The 18,192-nt window shown below is 41.1% G+C and overlaps 1 protein-coding gene across 15 annotated transcripts in view; it reads right to left on the reverse strand.

The window, feature by feature from the left end:
- Window positions 1–18,192, reverse strand: part of UNKL (unk like zinc finger) — a 66,202-nt gene that overhangs the window by 12,516 nt on the left and 35,494 nt on the right. For 10 of the 15 annotated variants that reach the window (XR_007708866.1, XR_007708865.1, XM_050713775.1 and 7 more), the window contains 3 exons: window positions 17,842–18,007; window positions 7,230–7,322; window positions 160–390 (listed from right to left, as the gene is read on the reverse strand). Coding sequence is in view for 13 of the 15 variants with exons in the window: in XM_050713775.1 (XP_050569732.1) it covers window positions 160–390; window positions 7,230–7,322; window positions 17,842–18,007 (490 nt within the window). In the remaining 2 variants the exon portion in view is untranslated. Of the gene's footprint in view, window positions 1–159; window positions 391–7,229; window positions 7,323–14,250; window positions 14,842–17,841; window positions 18,008–18,192 lie in introns of those variants that run through there. The other 5 variants (XM_050713778.1, XM_050713777.1, XM_050713779.1 and 2 more) reach the window with 3 other exon arrangements.

An 18,192-nucleotide genomic window follows, 5' to 3' on the forward strand; every position in this document is an offset into this window, starting at 1 on the left:
AAGGAACGTTAGCTCCTTGAACTTTCTCCCATACACCACATTAGCTAGGCTTTGTCTTCCACATTAATTCACAGGAAACATGCAAAGCCTTGAACTGAACCTTTCTGACCTGCCATTGATTCCTCTCTTAAAATATGCAAAGTGCAGCCTTCAACTTACCTAAAGAGTTGTGAGAAGAGGCTGAGGTGCCCAACATACTGTATTCTGACTTCAAGGGTTGGGGCTGCTGTTGGTGAGGAACCATAGTGGATGAAACAAAAGACTGCGACAGCGATTGTGAAAGAGAACTGAGTGGAGAGGTTGAAAGGGATGATGATGAGTGTAAAGATGAGGAACGAACAAGAGAACCTGGAATACTGACAGGTGCTGAACTTCCCAGTAATCTTTGACCTATGCATGCACAAAAAAAAAAAAAAAAGTTTCAAAGCAAGACACATCTCTGTAAGTATTCTTCTGAAAAATGTATCATTTCAAATTAAACTGTATATTCCTGTATATTCCAATACCTGCCATTAAAAAAAGAAAACATTATTTATCTGCTATTGCAAAAACATTTTTTAAACTGAACACTAAGAATTAGGTTTCCAAGCACCTGAAAACAGAATTTGTAGCTTTACATAGCATTGGCCTCATCTGCAGCTACGGAGAAAGAGAAAACATTTTTCGGATTCGGTTATTTGACTTAGTCATATTTACAGCCAACTGATACAAGTGGTAAAACTGAATGCAACTTGAAGAGTAAGAAAAAAATTGTCTTCTATTTCAATATATAAACTGGAGTTGAGAAAGTAAGACTATATACCTTGAAAATTTTACACCGCGTAATAACCAGAAATAGCTCGATTTCTTTCTTTTACAGAGTTTTGCTTTTGTTCAGTAGATTTTAAAAGTCAAATGTACTTAACTCTACAAAAAACGATTTTGAAACAAAGTTTAAAATAATAATTTAGTCAAACAGTTGTGTTGTCAATAATTTTCCAAAATAATAATAATAAAATCATTATGATTATTATTTTCTCATTATTGTTATTATTTTTTTATAATAATTGTATAACTTTTTTTTTTAATAATTGTATAACTTTTGCTAAGTTATATAATTACTTAAATAAACATGCACGGATGCACTGGATTTTCCTGTCAAGAAACAATTCAATATTTACTGTGAAGATTTTAGTCCTCAATAGTTTTGAATGTCAAATAAAAATTACATCACCTTTTCTTTAAAGAAAATAAAGCAGTCAAATGAATTTTACTTAAAGCATGAGTCACGATTCTATTTTTCTGTTTTTGCTTAAAACTGGTGAATTCATGTCATCAGAGAAAACATCATTCCTTTAAGTATTTCAAAAAAATGAAGACAGGGATGCTCATTATAAGCTGCGCTGCCACAATGTCTTCAAAAATGTATCTTGAAATACTCAGCATGTGTTACCAAAATCAGCCTCGTGACCAACTATATAAGGAAGATATAAGGACAGACATAAATATAACCACAGATGTACGTAACATATCAGACAATAAACCTACACCACTATTTGCAAGAGAAGTACGGAAGCAACAAAGTAAAGGGAATTTAGTTTAAAAATCTGGCACAGTAAGAATTCTCTTAAACATTAACAGCCAAAGTAAAGACCCCAAGCAAATGCTGTATGGAATGTTAACAGAGACTTTTCTTTTCTAGCACTTACAGTATTCTTCAAACCCAGCTGAATTTTGGCAAATACCATCTGCCTGAGTGTAGCAAGGTTTTGGCAGCTGTGGTGAAGCTGCAGGGCTGGCCTCTGTGAGGACAGGCCAGGGGCTGCCCTGTGCTAGACACAGCCAGTTCCAGCCATCTCTACAGCAGACCTGCTACAGGACACAGCTGCGCCCATCAATGAAACTGATTATGCCTCTGGGAAAATATAATTCAGACAGTGCAAACAGCTGCACAGCACTGAGGACTGAGGAAAAAAAGGTGTGAGAAACAACTCTGTGAACGAACACCAGGGTCAAAGAAGATAGACTGGGAGGATGTGCTCCAGCTACCAGGGCAGGGATTTCCCTGCAACCCACAGAAGGTTTGGAAGACACCATAGTGGAGTGAGTAAGAGGCGATGTAAGAGCCCATGGTGCAAGCAGGAATTTCCCTTCAGCCCACGGACAGGATGATGGTGAAGCAAGTGGCTGTTCCCTGAAGGAACTGCAGACTCATGGAGAGAACCTACACTGGAGCAGGGACAAGTGTGAGGAAGAAGGAGCGGCAGAGAACTGTTATGAACTGACTGCAACACCCCACTCCCCATCCCTCTGTGCTTACCAGTGCTAGAGGGGAAGGGGAAAGGGGGACAAGGTAGAAGAGTTGGGAATGAAGTTGAACCTGAGATAAAGGGGATGGTGGTGTTTTAGGTTTTGTCTTTGTTTCTCACCATCCAATTCCATTTTAATTGGCAACAAATTTTATTAATTTTCCTCAAGTCAAGTTTGTTTTGCCCACGACAGCAACTGGTAAGCAATCTCCCTGCCTTTATCTTGACACACAAGCTTTTTTCACCTTATTTTCTCCCCTTGTCCTGTTGAGGATGGGGGAGTGAGGTTGCATTTGGCTATGCACCAAGCTCAACCTCTTACAATGCATGAACTATCCCCACGTACAAGTAACATGGGTTACAGTATTTCCTTCCTGTTCCATACTTCACAGTACTTCCAATGAAGCACAGTCACTCCTGCAGCATAAAACAAAGCAGTAAATGAAATAACAGTCAAACAAACTGTAGCATCAGGATAACTGTTGAGCCTGACCTGACACCACCAGCAGAGGAATAAATACGAAATTGCACACATTATCACTTTCTTTACAGGACTGTATTAAGGAGGATATCATAAACAGTAATGGAAAACATTAACAGATAAAATATAAACGGTTCTGGTGAAGGATCAACCTGTTAGCACCATCACTGAACAGAAAATTGTAAGACATCAATCCAATGGAATAAATATAAAGCCCCCAAAACCTCTGAAGATATTCCTACTAATACTTATTGATGAGAATCTACACAAAAGTAGATTACTACCTATTGAACCTGTAACATTTTGGCTCGTTCTGTATGGATCCCCTGACCACAGAATCATAGTTCCAACCCCTCTGTAAAGGGCAGATACAGCTTTCGTGAGACCAGGTTGCTCAAAGTTCCATCCCACCTGGCCTTGAACACCTCCGGGGATGGGGCATCCACAACTTCCCTAGGCAACCTGTTCCAGTGCCACACCACCCTCACAGTACAGATTTTCCTCCTAACATCTAATCTAAATATCCCCTCTTTTAGTTTAAAACCATTACCCCTTGTCGTATAGCTACGCTCACTGAGAGCCCCCGTCCCACAATCTTTCTTGAGGGCTCCCTTTAAGCATTGGAAGGCTGCAATAAGTTCTCCTTGGAGCCTTGTCTTCTCCAGGCTGAATAACCTCAACTCCCTCAGTCTGTCCTCACAGGAGAGGTGCTCCAGCCCTTTGATCATCTTTGTGGCCCTCCTCTGGACCCACTCCAACAGGTCCGTGTCCATCTTGTGCTGAGGTCCCAGAGCTGAACACAGTGCTCTAGGTGGGGTCTCACGAGAGCAGAGTAGAGGGGAAGAATCACCTCCCTCAAACCTGCTGGTCATGCTTCTTTTGATGCAGCCCAGGATACGATTTGCTTTCTGGGCTACACACTGCCAGCTTATGTTCAATTTTTTATCCATCAACTTCTCCATGTCCTTCTCTGCAAGGTTGCTTTCAATCCGCTCATCCTGTACATGTGCTTGAGATTGCCTCCACCCATGTGCTGGTCTTTACGCCTGGCCTTCTTGAACTTCATGAGGTTTGCATAAACCCACCTCTCAAGCCTGTCCAAGTCCCTCTGGATGGCATACCTTCCCTCCAGCATGTCAACCACGCCACTCAGCTTGGTGTCATCTGCAGACTTGCTGAGGGTGCACTCAATCCCACTGTCCACGTCACTGACAAAGATGTTAAATAATAAAAGTCTCAATACCAATACCTGAGGAACACTATTTGTCACTGGGCTCTACCTGGACATCAAGCCGTTGACCACAACTCTTTGAGTGTGCTCATCCAGCCAGTTCCTTACCCACCAAGTGGTCCTTTCATCAAATCTACGTCTCTCCAATGTAGAGACAAGGATGTTGTGAGAGACAGTGTCACATGCTTTTTGCACAAGTCCAGGTAGATGACATCAGTTGCTCTTCTCTTATCATAGAATCATAGAATATCCCGAGTTGGAAGGGACCCATAAGGATCATCAAGTCCAACTCCTGGCACCGCACAGGTCTGCCCAAAAGTTTAGACCATGTGACTAAGTGCACAGTCCAATCTCCTACACCAATGCTGTAATACAATTGTAGAAGGCCCCCATATTTGTCAGGCATGCTTCGCCCTAAGTGAAGCCATGTTGGCTGTCACCAATCACCTCTCTGTTCTCTGTGTGCCTTAGCATAGTTTCTAGGAGGATCTGCTCCCTAATCTTGCTGGGCACAGAGGTAAGACTGACTGGCCTGTAGTCCCCTGGGTCTTCTTCTTTTTCCCCTTTTTAAAAATGGGGATTATGTTCCCCTTTTCCAGTCACTGGGAACTTCACCAGAATGTCATGACTTCCCAAATATGATGGACAGTGGCTTAGGAACTTAATCCACCAGTTCCCTCACCACTCTCGGATGCATCTCATTAGGTCTCATGGACTTGCACCCTTTCAGATTTAGACGGTCTTGAACCTGATCTTCTCCTGCAGTGGATCGTTCTTCATTCTCCCAGTCCCTGCCTTTGCCTTCTGTGACTTGGGCAGTGATGCTAGAACAACTGTATTTGAAGACCATGGCAAAAAATTCATTGATCACCTCAGCCTTCTCCATATCCCAGGTAATCAGGTCTTCAGTTTACTTCATATGAAGGCCCACATTTTTCCTAGTCTTTCTTTTATTACTGCCTTCTTGTTGCCCTTGATGTCCCTAGCCATATTCGATTCTATCTGTATCCTTCCATTCTAACACTCCAGTCATGGAAGTCATCTCACCACGTCTCCGTGATGCCAGTAAGATCACAGCCCTTCAGCCTGCACACATCTGTAACTCCTCTTGTTTTTTCCCCATGCTACATACATTTGCACAGAGACATTTAAGTTGGCCCCCGATGAAACTGTTTTATTGGATGAAATAGCTGGAATTCCTTTATGCTGCTTTTCAGGTGCTCTCCCACTGACCTCTGATTCATTTCCTGGCTCTGGGCATCTATTGCTGGCACTGGCATCGAACTGATAAGAATCAGGTGGATAACCTGGTACATGTGCCTCAAAATAGCCTCTATTAGCAAAAAAATACCTTGGGAGATGAAAAGTCAATGAGGTAGGAGCGGCACCACAGCTTGTAGCACTGTTGTCAAGATCTCAAGAGATTCATACGTAGTGTTTGAGACTTCTTAATCAGTGTGTTCCAGCAGTGGCTTCTTATAGATCTTGCTATCAACAGTGAAGCCACTCCTACAATCCGCCTTGATCTACCTGATGCCAAAGCATCAACGCTACCAAACGTGAATTGTAAACTGCCTCCTCAGATTCTTTGCTCAGACCTGAAAACATAAGCATGTCACCTGTCACTTTATGTGAAGCATCTTCTGCCCGCTTTCATATCAGTGAGCTACTGAAGTGAAAAAGTCCATTTCAAACCAAGTGACTTTCCTGAATTTTGAGTGTGCTCCATGTGTCCATAGACTATTGGGGTGATAAAATTACCAGTCTGCTCCCTTCTACTTCAAAGGAAGCCCTTGGAGAAGGAAAAGTTTGAAGAAGAATCTCTTGGGACATCTGTTTTATTTCCGAAAAGAAGCACCATATGGTTGCTTACAATACAGGCTTTCCTGAGGGTGTAAGGAAACTTGACGTTCACTTGGGTCAAAATGATTTCCATGTCTTACATTTTGATTCTGGAAGGCAGGGGTACAGTCCTATCTACGGGGGTCCCAGTGACAACTTACATATTCCAACAGTATCAAATCAATATGTATTGTTTCTTTCAGCCAGCAGACTAAAGTAATCAAGTGACTACCTTAAAAAAGAAAAAATGGCATAATGTACATAGACGCTTTTAAGTGAAAGCTTTTCTTCTTGGATCAACGGCAACAGTAAACTAAGGAGTAGCTATAGCTGTTTTATTCCTTGTGACTAGAGCTATAGGGCAAGAATGACATGGGAGGAGCCCATTTGCCATCCAAGAATCCAGTTTTATTTGCACAAGTGAAAGTTCTAACACATATGCATAAGAAACTTAAGAATCACTGTAGACCTCTTACAATGAAATGCTAGCAAAACAGAATCAAAAATATATGTAAAAATTATAGAAACATGTCTGTCTTCTTGCTGTATGACACTTAAAGGAATATGATAACAAAACTATAGTTGACAGTTTTCAATTCCTATTTTGCTATCCTTTTTCTCTCATTTATTTTCCCTTTTCTGCTTTCACACAGAAAAGGTGACATTTTTAAAATTTAATTTCTGGATGCTTCTCCCACCAGTCCTTCCTCCCTGGCCATCTTTTCACTGTGTTGCTCTCCTTTCCCACAACAGGCTAGCTAGTTGAAGGATTCTAATAGATCTAAGTAGGAAAACAGACAAAGTCAGGAAAATATACGTAGACAGAAATAAGGAGTATGAAATAAGCCCGTAAGACCTTCAATTATATTGCTCCTTCCAGGTTAGATACATTGAAAGCTTAGGTCCCTAACTTGTTAAGTATCAAGTTCTACAGGTTGCTAGCTCCGTCTCAAGATTCATCCTCACTCCCACTCTCAGCAACAACCTACCCATGGAAGTACCTGAAGGTCTCTGTAACACAAACTGTCTGCTGCCAGACATTTGCAGCACTCAACATGCAGACAGTCAAACTCAAACATATATACATTTACGGGAAGGCATTAAGTTACTACTTTCGTCAACTGTTATGCCTGTGGACCCAAATCATTAAGCAAGTTTAAAAAAAAAAAAAAAAGTTTACCAGATGGACCCCTTGCAATATACAGAGAAGATGATAGCCATCCAACCTCTTTACACCACTAAGTTAAACAGCTGGAGCACAACTGGGAACTTTTCTCCACAGTCTTTGTTGGCTGTAACTATTTTGACGAGTAAAAACTTAGAAAGGTAATAAATAAAAATATTTTAAATGAGGATATAGTTTAATTTTACAAATTGGACCTCTTACTTGCTAATCCAATGTCACTGCCTTCTTGATCTTCCCATTCTCTATTTATGGATGCAACATTCACATCTTTAAAATGTAAATCCAAAGCAGAACCTGTAAAGCAGAACATTATGTTAGTGAATTATACATCAAACTATCATGATGGCTGAAATGAGGAAACTTTGTCTGTTTTTATTAGTGTTTCCATCACAAAAATCTTTAACATCTACGTCATGACCTGAAGCATAGTACAGGCACACCATAAAAGACAGCACCTGTATTTTCTAAAAGGGAAAACTTTCATATGTAAGCTATCAGAGATCTTTCAGCTGGTCAGTTAAATAAAGGATAATGAAGAGGTGGCTATCTATCCATGTTTTCAACAGATCTGTCACCTGTTGTGTTTAGATGTACTCTAAAAGAAAAAAGAGGAAAAATAAAACGTACCTACCTATGCAAATATATTTATTCTTACTGAATATAAGCAGTCATTATACCTGAGAAAAGGTACTGCAAATGCCCCTCAGGACAGTTACCCTTTGGGGTAACTGAGTTACATATCAGGGCATGCAGATGTAAGGAAGGTCAGAATATTCACATGAAAATGTGCAATATTTTAAATAAATAATGCAAAATTCAAAATCAATATTTAATTTAGAGGCAGTTAGGCTGCCTCACAATTCAAGGCGTATACCAGTCTAAATTTCCTCTGGGAAATATGAAACGGTTCTTATTGATATACTTTTTAATAGGTCCACTGCTTATAAAGTGTTAGAAGATGGAGAGTTATTTTTCCCCCTTCCTCTTAACTTCTCTTCATAGAAAGGGGTATAATTAAGAATTTTCACCCTTTGTAGCTGTACTTTAACTAACATTGAACAGCTTCCCAGTCAGGAGTACAGGAGAGAAGGTTGCATAATTACTGATTTTACAATTAGGAAAGTGACTATTCCAATCACCGTGGTCAGTGATAGTGATTCACTTTCCTAAAGAGTCTTTAGATTTTATGTTGAACATCATTAATACAAACTGGACATAAAGCCATAATGGGTTGATAAGGAACAATCAGAAGTAGAAGTCACACCAGCCTGTGTAAAAGTTTCCAGAAGATTCAAAAGGGTTTTCTTAAACCTTCCGGAACTAGGCAGATGCCTCTCACATAGCCTGATCCTAAACATTAGGCACTGTAAAATGAAGAACATCATTGTCAGAAGTCCTAGACAGTTTTTAAAGCACCAAAAGTCAGAAATGGAAAGGATCATTTGGATCATTTATACAAGACCAATACAGGATTATTATCTGTTGGCATGTTCTAATGCTGACCAGGGCTATCTAACTGACTCCACAGTCTTGGAGCTCCAGATAATACATAAAGGGAATTTACTGAACTGGAAATAGGATCCACGGAACAGAGCTCAGCTAAATTGTCCAGAACAAAATACCCAGTAAGAAATACGGTTCACATACTACAAAATCATGCTCACGACAAAGACACCTGAGAATTTACATAGCTATTTGTGAAAAGTTACTAGTCTGGGTCTCAACAGCACACAACGTCATTAGTATAGGGTTGTGCCCAAGCAATAATCCTTATCTTTCATCAGTTCTGACAAACCAGCTCAATGTCCAACAGCCAGGGGAAGGACGCTCTCTCTGCATTGTAATTTTGGCCTGAAAAACGCCCTAGCTTTTTGAAGTTTTCCAGCAATAACCTCCTCTTGGAAACAGGTGCCTAAGCCACTCCTTCTACACAATACATTAAGTAAGGAGAGACAGCCTCCCTTTATTTGATGACTTAAGGCTTTTAGTGGCCAGGAGTTTTGTGTGAAACCCAGATTTAAAGACCCTCTTCTGTACCAGGATTTGCATGCATAGTGCTGCACAATGCCTTCCCTGTCTTTTATAAAGCTAAGGGCCTTTCATTTGCAACACTTCAGCCTGTCCATCCTGCCCTTTCACCCAACCACTCTGGCAGTGCCTTCCAGAGCCTCTGGGGCAGTACATTTCCCTTCTTGTTCTCATGCTGTTGCTTTCACCATCTGGCAGCTGCAAAGCCCGAGAGCACCGTGATGGCAGATTCTCAAGGGAACTGACTACCATTGGCGTGAGAATCAACAACTTCTTTCTCCCCTTTCCCTACCCTTGACAGCAGCTTTGGTTTACATTAGGGGACCCTGTAATACTCTTACACACAGCTTAATAACCAATGAGCATGCAGCCCTATCCAGTGACAAGGTGTGCTCCAATTAACACTGATAACATCATAACAAGGTTATGGGTTTTGTCAAACCCATGGGAAGGGTTTCATATGTAGCAGAGCAGCTCCCTCACTGTGGTCTATTGAGAGTCAGCCCTGGACACAAGCTTTTGAAAAATAACCAACCCGAGGAGAAACACCAACCAGAGGAGAAGCGTTACTGGACACGGTGTTGTTCACCAATGCAAATGAACTCATCAAAAAGATTAAGACTTGAGGCAGTGTGGGCTGCAGAAACCACACTCTGGTTGAGTTCCTGATCTCAAGGAATACGGGCCTGGCAAAGAGCAAAGTCAGGACCCTGACTTTAGAAGAGCTGACTTCCAGCTGTTTAAAGACCTAGTGGATGAGATCCCCTGGGACGCTGTCTTTAGCGATAGAGCAACTGGTAAGAGCTGGCAACTCTTTAAGGACACTTTTCTTAGAGCAAAAGAGCTCTCAATCCCCACGTGTAAGAAATCAAGCAGGGAAGGCAGGAAACTGGCATGGCTGAGCAAGGACCTGCTGTCAAACTGAGGTGCAAGAAGGAAATGCACAAGCAGTGAAAGCAGGGACATGTGGCTTGAGAGGAGTACAGGGATGCCATACAGATGTGTAGGAATGGGATGAGGAATGTCAAGGGACAGATGGAACTGAACTTGACAAGGGATTCTATAGGTATATTGGTCAGAAAACCAAGGCCAAGGAGAGTGTACACCTTCTGATAAAAGACAAGGGAGAACTGGTAACAATAGACATGGAGACGGCTGAGGTACTCAACAAGTTCTTTGCCTCAGTCTTCCCCGACAGTCAGGCTTCCCACATCTCTTGAGTCCCTGAACCTCTAGGTGGGGGCTGGTGGAGCAAAGTCCCTCCCACTGTAAGCAAAGAGCAGGTTTGAGACCACCTGATGAAACTGAACAGGTTTAAGTCTATGGGGCCCAATGACATGCATTCCAGGGCCCCAAGGGAACTGGCTGATGTAGTTGCCAAGTCACTCCATCATATTTGAAAAGTCCTGGCAGTCAGGCGAAGTCCCTGGTGACTGGAAAAAAGGAAACATCACTCCCATGTTTAAAAAGGGTGAAAAACAAGACCCAGGGAACTACAAACTGGTAAGCTTCACCTCTGTGCCTGGAAAGATCATGAAACAGATCCTCTTGGAAGCAGTGTCAAGGCACATGCAGGACAAGAAGATGATCTGATACAGCCAGCACAGCTTCACCAAAGGTAAATCGTGCCTGACCAATCTGGTGGATGTCTGTGGTGGAGTGATTGCATCAGTTGACAAGGGAAGAGCAACTGATGTCATATACCAGAACTTCTGTAAGGCCTTTGACGCAGTCCCACATACCATCTTGATCTCTAAATTGGTGAGATATGGATTTGAAGGGTAGACTATTCGGTGGTTAAGGAATTGGCTGGATGGCTGCAGCCAGAGAGTTGCAGTCTATGTCCAAGTGGAGGCCAGTGACGAATGATGTCCCTCAGGGGTCCATCTTGTGACTGGTACTGTTTAAAGTATTTATCTATGACATAGACAGTGCGATCAAGTTCACTCTCAGCAAGTTTTCAGATGACACCAAGCTGAGTGGTGCAGTTGATACAACAGAAGGAAGGGATGCCATCCAAAGGGACCTGGACAAGCTTGATAAGTGGGGCCATGTTAAACTAATGAGGTTCAACAAGTCTAAGTGTGAGGTGCTGCAGCTGAGTGGTGGCAATCCCAAACATGAGTACAGACTGGGAGAAGAACTCATTGAGAACAGCTCTGCAGAGAAGGAGTTGGGATCACAGGGCTGGAGTACCTCTCCTACGAAGAAAAGTTGAGAGAGCTGGGGATGTTCAGCCTGGAGAAGAGAAGGTTCTGGGGAGACCTCATTGCAGCCTTTCAGTATTTAAAAAGGGCTTATAAATAGGACGGAGGGTGACTTTTTACACAAGCAGATAGTGATAGGACAAGGGGGAATGGTTTTAAGCTTAATGAGGGGAGATTTATATTAGATGTTAGGAGGAAATTCTTCACTCAGAGGGTGGTGAGACACTGGAACAGGTTGCCCAGAGGTTGTGGATGCTCCATCCCTGGAGGTGTTCAAGACCAGGTTAGATGAGTCCCTGAGCAACCTGATCCAGTGGGTGGCATCCCTGCCTATGGCAGGGGGATTGGAACTAGATGATCTTTAAGGTCCCTTCCAACCCAAGCCATTCTATGATTCTATAATAACTGGGAAGATTCTACAAGTTGTCTGGGATGATTCGATGGAAAACTAAACAGTCAGTAGAGTTAACATGGGAAAGAACTACCTGCTGCAGTGGAGAGGATGCCCAAGAAAGTATGCTTGTCATCCCTGCCTTTCACTTCTTTTCCCATCTGGCCACTTGGACAGTTTTCCCTGTTCCTTCTCTCTCTCTCTTTCTCTTTCTCTCTCCTTATGCTTCTATTCTTCTCTGAAAATAGTTTTCACCCTTATGTTCTATCAGCTATGGACCCCACTGATCAATCTTCAGGCACAGGAACCTGTCTCAACATCCTTTGTGCAACAACACTAAGCACCTGTGAAAATAAACCACTCATTGCTATGCTGCAGGAATATTCTGGGTTAAGTCTCTCTCACCAAGTGAAGCTGTTCCACTTCATTCAAAAAAAATCAAAATTCTATCAATAATACAAACAGAGGCTTTAAAATCCAGTTATTAGCACTATCATTGTATTTAAAGAGCAAAACAAACTCTCTTGTTCAAGCTCTTGCAATTCCCCACATCACCCAGATGTTATGAAAATTTGAAACGTTATTTGCAGTGTCTGGCTCAGTATGTTGTTATGCAACTATGACAGGCAGGAACAAAACACACTGCAAGGCTGACATAAATTGTACTGCTTAATTAGTAGATCAAATCTAAGCCTGCACCATTACTAGACTACTAACCTGTCATGTTCTCCTCATGTGAGTCAGGCCTTAACTCATTCTGCCAGGCTGGTCCTCCCCTACCATAAAAGAGCTGACTTTTTGTTACTATTTATTTTCTAGACTTTAAAGCTTCTGATACTTTCTGTCTCTCTCACATTCAAACTCACACAGAGGAAAGTCAGTGGAGTGCAGGGAGCGAATACAGACAGCATTTAAGATCACAACATATATGGGAGGCAAAGGAAGAGACACAGATTTTCGTTAAATGACAAGGCTCTCAGACAGGCAAAATCTCCATGCTTGAGTATCCAACAGAAAGCAAAGCAAGTAACCAAAACATTCCCAGAACCTAACACAGACAACACAGTGAAGTACCAGGCTGGCAAGCATCCCCTTGTGTTAAGGTCTCACCTTCTCTCTATTACCACTTGAATGGTCTCCTTTCACTACTGCCCCTCCCCTATTTATTCCTCTCCAAATCTTTCTGCTTTGATACTTTGCATATCTAATCTCTCTAATTTCTCCAATCTTTTTGAAAATATTTTCATTTATTCATTTTAAAAATTTTTCAGGAGTCCTTCACACAAAGCGAAGCTTTTATGTTCTCAGCTTATGCTTCTTTCTTTTTGTTTTAAATCAGAACAAAACCAGGCTATTCACCCAATCTCCCTGGAATCTGACAGGAGTAGATTACAGCAACACACCTTCTTCCACTCCATCTTTGTTCAGTGTTCAACATACCACCCAAGCCTCCATATTAAATGCTTGTTTTATCTGATTGGCATACTTATTCTCAATTCCCCTGACTCCTTCTCTTTCCCAACTCTAGAGGACTATTGAGCACAGAAGGCTTGCAGCTCCCCATGAAATCAAGATGAAGGACCACAGAAAAGGCTTCAGACCCCACTGTCGGACAAAGCGTTCTCAGTTCTTGCTAATGCAACTCTTTCCTGCATCTCCCCTAACCCTTCATCCAAACCCATTCATCCCCTTTTCCCATTATCGCCTAGCCCTTTGTCTTGCTGCAGCTCCTTTTTTACTTTTTTTTTTTTTTTTTTTAGAATTCTTCAATGCACCAATTCCTACAAGAACACTATGTATTTCTTCTCTGTTTTACAATAATGTTTTATTTTTCTGCTCTACTCAGATTATGCAGAGCACTTTCTTTTCAATGCCATCTTGTATATCCACAAAGTAGAACTCTGGAAAAAGAACTTACATATATGTAATTCCTTTGAGGAAAAAAATACGAGACCTACACACTCACAGCAAAGTACATTAACTTACACTTTTATGAGATGTGTATGTTGTGACTCATATTCAGTTAACAAAAATAGCATCCTGAAAACCATTTTTATAAAAACAGCTGCTGTGGACAGCAGAGGCATATTCTGTCTCAGAAGAATCAAGAATCTCTTAAGCTCAATAATAGAATGACAATAGGACATGGGAAACAGAGCATACAACTGCTTAAATGATTACTTTGCAACACTTGTTCAGTATATCACAATTAAAAAATTATATCGAATTAGCACATATAGTATAAATTAGACTTTGGATCTCACAGTAACTTGTTACAGTCAACTAGCCCCTACTTATTCCAACAGCACTGTTTGTCTTGACAAAAATGTGTTTTCAATCCATAGCACCTCTTAAAATATTAACCATAAGCCAGTGAAATTATATTACTTGCACAGAATGCACAGTAAAATTCCTCTCCTTCTAACTGTGACATCTAAAAATAATTTAAAATTTATGTTCTAACACCCAGATCATAAAACAAATCTTTTAGGAAAGTAAGCTGTATACTTGTGAGACTGCAGAAAAAGATCTGTGATTTTATATTCTATATACATTTCTTTCAAAAAAACATTAGAAGAGCAAATGCCTAACTTACCATTGCTAAGTGCTGACTCACTGTCTGCAGTCTCCTGGTCTCTGGTACACATTGATTTAAACACAGAAACCTTCAAGTATACCAGCTAATCACAGCAACTCCCTGGTCATGTGACTTACACCACAGGATGTGAAAAAACAGTGTCTTTCAAATCACAAAACATTCCCTGTCACAGACTACTGAATAAAACATATTTACTGTGAAAGTGCCCTATGTTTCAACAAGTTTGTGCATTAACGCTAACTAAAGGAGCCCAGCTGATACGCTGGCTGGCAGGACTGCCCCTTAGAAGGATCACACAAGGCTGTCTAAAAGAACTGCTGGAAACATCAAGAAGTACAACAAAGGCAAATAGAAGAATGCTGCACCTGGGATAGAATTACCCCTTGCAACAGTACAGGCTGGTGGCCAAACGACCAGAATGCAGCTTTACAGAAAAAAATCTAGAAATCCTAATGAATTCAATATGCTCCATGGGCAGTAAAAGCTAACTGCATATTGGCTTGCATTAGTAGAAGTGTAGGCAGAAGGTTGAGGGAAGCAACTATTCCCAAGCACCTGTGAGACCATAGCAGGGGTACCACAATCAGTTTTGGAGTTCACAGTGCAAGAAAGACATTGACAAACTGGAGTGTGTCCAGTTCCTCGCCACCTGGATGGCTAGGGTACTGAAGCATATAATATACAAGGACAACCTAAGACAGCTAGGTTTGTTCTGTTCAAGAAAGAGAAAGCTAAGGGAAAAACTAATTAGTATCTTCAACTACCTAATGTTCAGTTACGGAAAACATGGAGCCATATGCTTCCTGGAGGATAACACCAAAAGAATAGTGGGTTAACTGAAGGACATAACTCCTTCAACAAATGCTCTAGAAGGCTGGGAAAAAGGTGAAAATATCCTGACACTCCTTTCTGCTATCAATGACATGTTTCTCTCAGAGTGAACACTGCTGGCTCAAGAGCCATCTATACCCTTCTGTACTACACGACTGAGAGAAGAGAGGTTTTTGAGCCATACCAACTACATTTTCAGTAAAGGCAAATCTTGATACAAGTGCAGAGTTTTGTGGATCAAGTACACACATCATCCCCAAACCCTCAAAGTTTGTATTCTTGAAACGATTCATTTGATCTGTCAATATATTTGTGAATTCAAACAGGTGAACCACCAACAGCAGCATGAGATGTTTGATACATGTTCAAAGACTAACAAATTTCTTGACAGAAGGAGATGAACATGCAATACACATTGTTCAGCTTACAGTGATATGATGTCAATCAAAGTACATAGCACTTCATCAGGCCAAACTACATAACCAATGTACATGATGTGTACCTTTCATTTTGGAGAACACATAAACCCTGGAATTTCAAGTTGCTAGTGTTCTATGCTGCCATAAGGCTGATACTTAAAGAAGTGCTGGGCTGATACAACAGTATCTGGAGTACTGTGTCCAGCTCTGGGCTGCCCAGTACATGAAGAGATATGGAGTTACTGGAGATATTCATCCTTTGAGATATTCAGAAGCCATCTGAACATGGCCCTGGGCAACCTGCTCTAGGTGGCCCTGCTTGAGCATGGGGGTTGGACCAGATGACCTCCAGAGGTCCCTTCCCATCTCAACCATTCTGTGATTCTGTGAAGTTTTGCCAGCAGCATCAGAAAAGGAAATAATGAATCACAGAATCATAGAATGGCTCAGGTTGGAGGGGACCTTACAGATCATCTAGTTCCAATCCCTCTGCCATAGGCAGGAATGCCACCCACTGGATCAGGTTGCTCAGGGACTCAGCTAACCTCTTCTTAAACTAACCTTAAGGGATGGAGCATCCACAACATCTCTGGGCAACCTGTTCCAGTGTCTCACTGCCCTCTGAGTGAAGGATTTCTTCCTAACATCTAATCTTTATCTCCACTCCTTTAGTTTAAAACCATTCCCCCTTGCCCTGTCATTAGCTGATTGAGCAAAGAATCGCTCTCCAACTTTTTCATAAGTCCCCTTTAAGTACTGAAAAGCTGCAATGAGGTTACCCCAGAACAGTAATGTAATGAATGTAATAAAGATTACATTCCGCCTGATTAATCTCCAGCAAAGCACCTGTGGTTTTCGGGTGCTCAGAACAGATAGATTCTGAGTAATTTTCACTGTATTTCACACTGTGTCAGTAGATATTTTCTAAGTCCATCAACATCCAGCTATGGTTAGGCCACTATCTTCCTTCTTTAGAATAAAAATGTCTGTATCTCTCTATACATACTGTTGAGCACAGATATTCTCCCACCACGTGTCAAGTTCTGTTATTTTTGGAGTGAGAACGTACTTATGTCTAAACGCTTTAGTATACCTAATTATCTCCATTCTCTAACGATAATAATAAACAGAACAGGATAACATGATACAATTGCCTAACACTGACTGCATGAAGTTACTGTTGAAGTTCTTCCCTCTGCTATTAAGAACTTGGATAGAAAATCAGTGTCTATTACTCAAATATTTATCCCCTTTTACCATTTTCCACATAAAAAGCCTAGCTGGTTGCAAACAAGGGAAAGGCTCTGGGTTAAGGACACAGATTTTGGAATTGAGTATTTCCTGAACCTGTCCTGGGTACCCAGAAAACAAGGGCTGTTGTTTGCAGAACTGGAAATTTAAGATGTCTTCTTTCTTTCTCTCTTCCCTGTACCCACTCTAAAATTGAGCCTACAGTCCCCCTTGTCACCCGTCCCCCACTGACATGATACATTTAACTGACATGCATTTCTGTCTGGTGATCTTCTGAACCTTGGAAGAGTCCAGAAGGTTCACTGACTCAGCCTCAAGCACAGAGACAGCATGCTCTGTGTGCAAAGTTAGTGCAAAGTCTCTCCTAATAGGAGCTCCCTGTTGCTGATATGTTTTGACTGGTAATGGGTCTGAGCCTTCACATCCCACTGCCCTTCTGTGATGCCTGCACTGTTCTGCCACACAGCTGGAGGTGTCACAGTGCAAACTGTTGCCACTCATAATAGGTGTCCCTCCAACCCTGACAGAGTAGCAGTATTAAACACCAGCCAGACAGGCTGGCAGCAAAGTATTGTGGATTTTTTTTTTTTTGAATTGGTTGGGAACAGAAGTGCTGAGGTACTAATAGGCCAACTCCTGTTCTTACCCCTGTCATCAGAGTGGTTCCAAAAAGTGTTTATCAGTATGATGATAGGTGCTTTATATATATAAATAGGTACATACAAATATATATATATATAAAGTCAGATCTCAGCAGCCCATCGACAGATGTTGAGGAGACATTACTTGTAGGAACACACTGAGATGCATTACAAAGGGTTTACGTTGGCCACTACCAATGACAAAATTACAGTTTAAATGTCCTGTTCACTCATTCCTATGCTCACATTGGAGACCTTGTGAAAAATAATGATTTTGGGGAAAATCATTTAAACTAACATTCAGATATTGCTTTTAATTACATATAATAAAGTATGTACAACATTACTGTCTTTACCAAAAACCTGTTCTGAATCTACATTGAAATAAGGAGAATTGAATAATGCAACAAACCACATACAATCAGAGATTGAATGTTAAGACTTGCCTATAACTGATTCAATTGTGTTACCACCAGAATAGAATGGGAGAGCTTTGGCACTGACAGCTGAGACAGTTGGAGGAGATGAACAATCTGATCCAACACTGGAGGCCAGACTGGAAGTTATACTTGAAGCAAGTGGATTAACCACTGAAAAAACACCGAGATGGTTCTGTTAAAAAAAAAATATATATATATATATATATAAGTACATATATACTTACAGAGACGTATGTGAAAACACATGAAATAAATAGAATGTAGTTTTAAAAGTTATTTTCGTTCTAACAAAAAGAAATCCAGAAGAAACCTCTAAATGAATAGATTAGAATAATCTTCATTATAATTTACCAACGT

Source organism: Cygnus atratus, chromosome 15 (assembly GCF_013377495.2).
Source record: "Cygnus atratus isolate AKBS03 ecotype Queensland, Australia chromosome 15, CAtr_DNAZoo_HiC_assembly, whole genome shotgun sequence".
Taxonomy (NCBI): domain Eukaryota; kingdom Metazoa; phylum Chordata; class Aves; order Anseriformes; family Anatidae; genus Cygnus; species Cygnus atratus.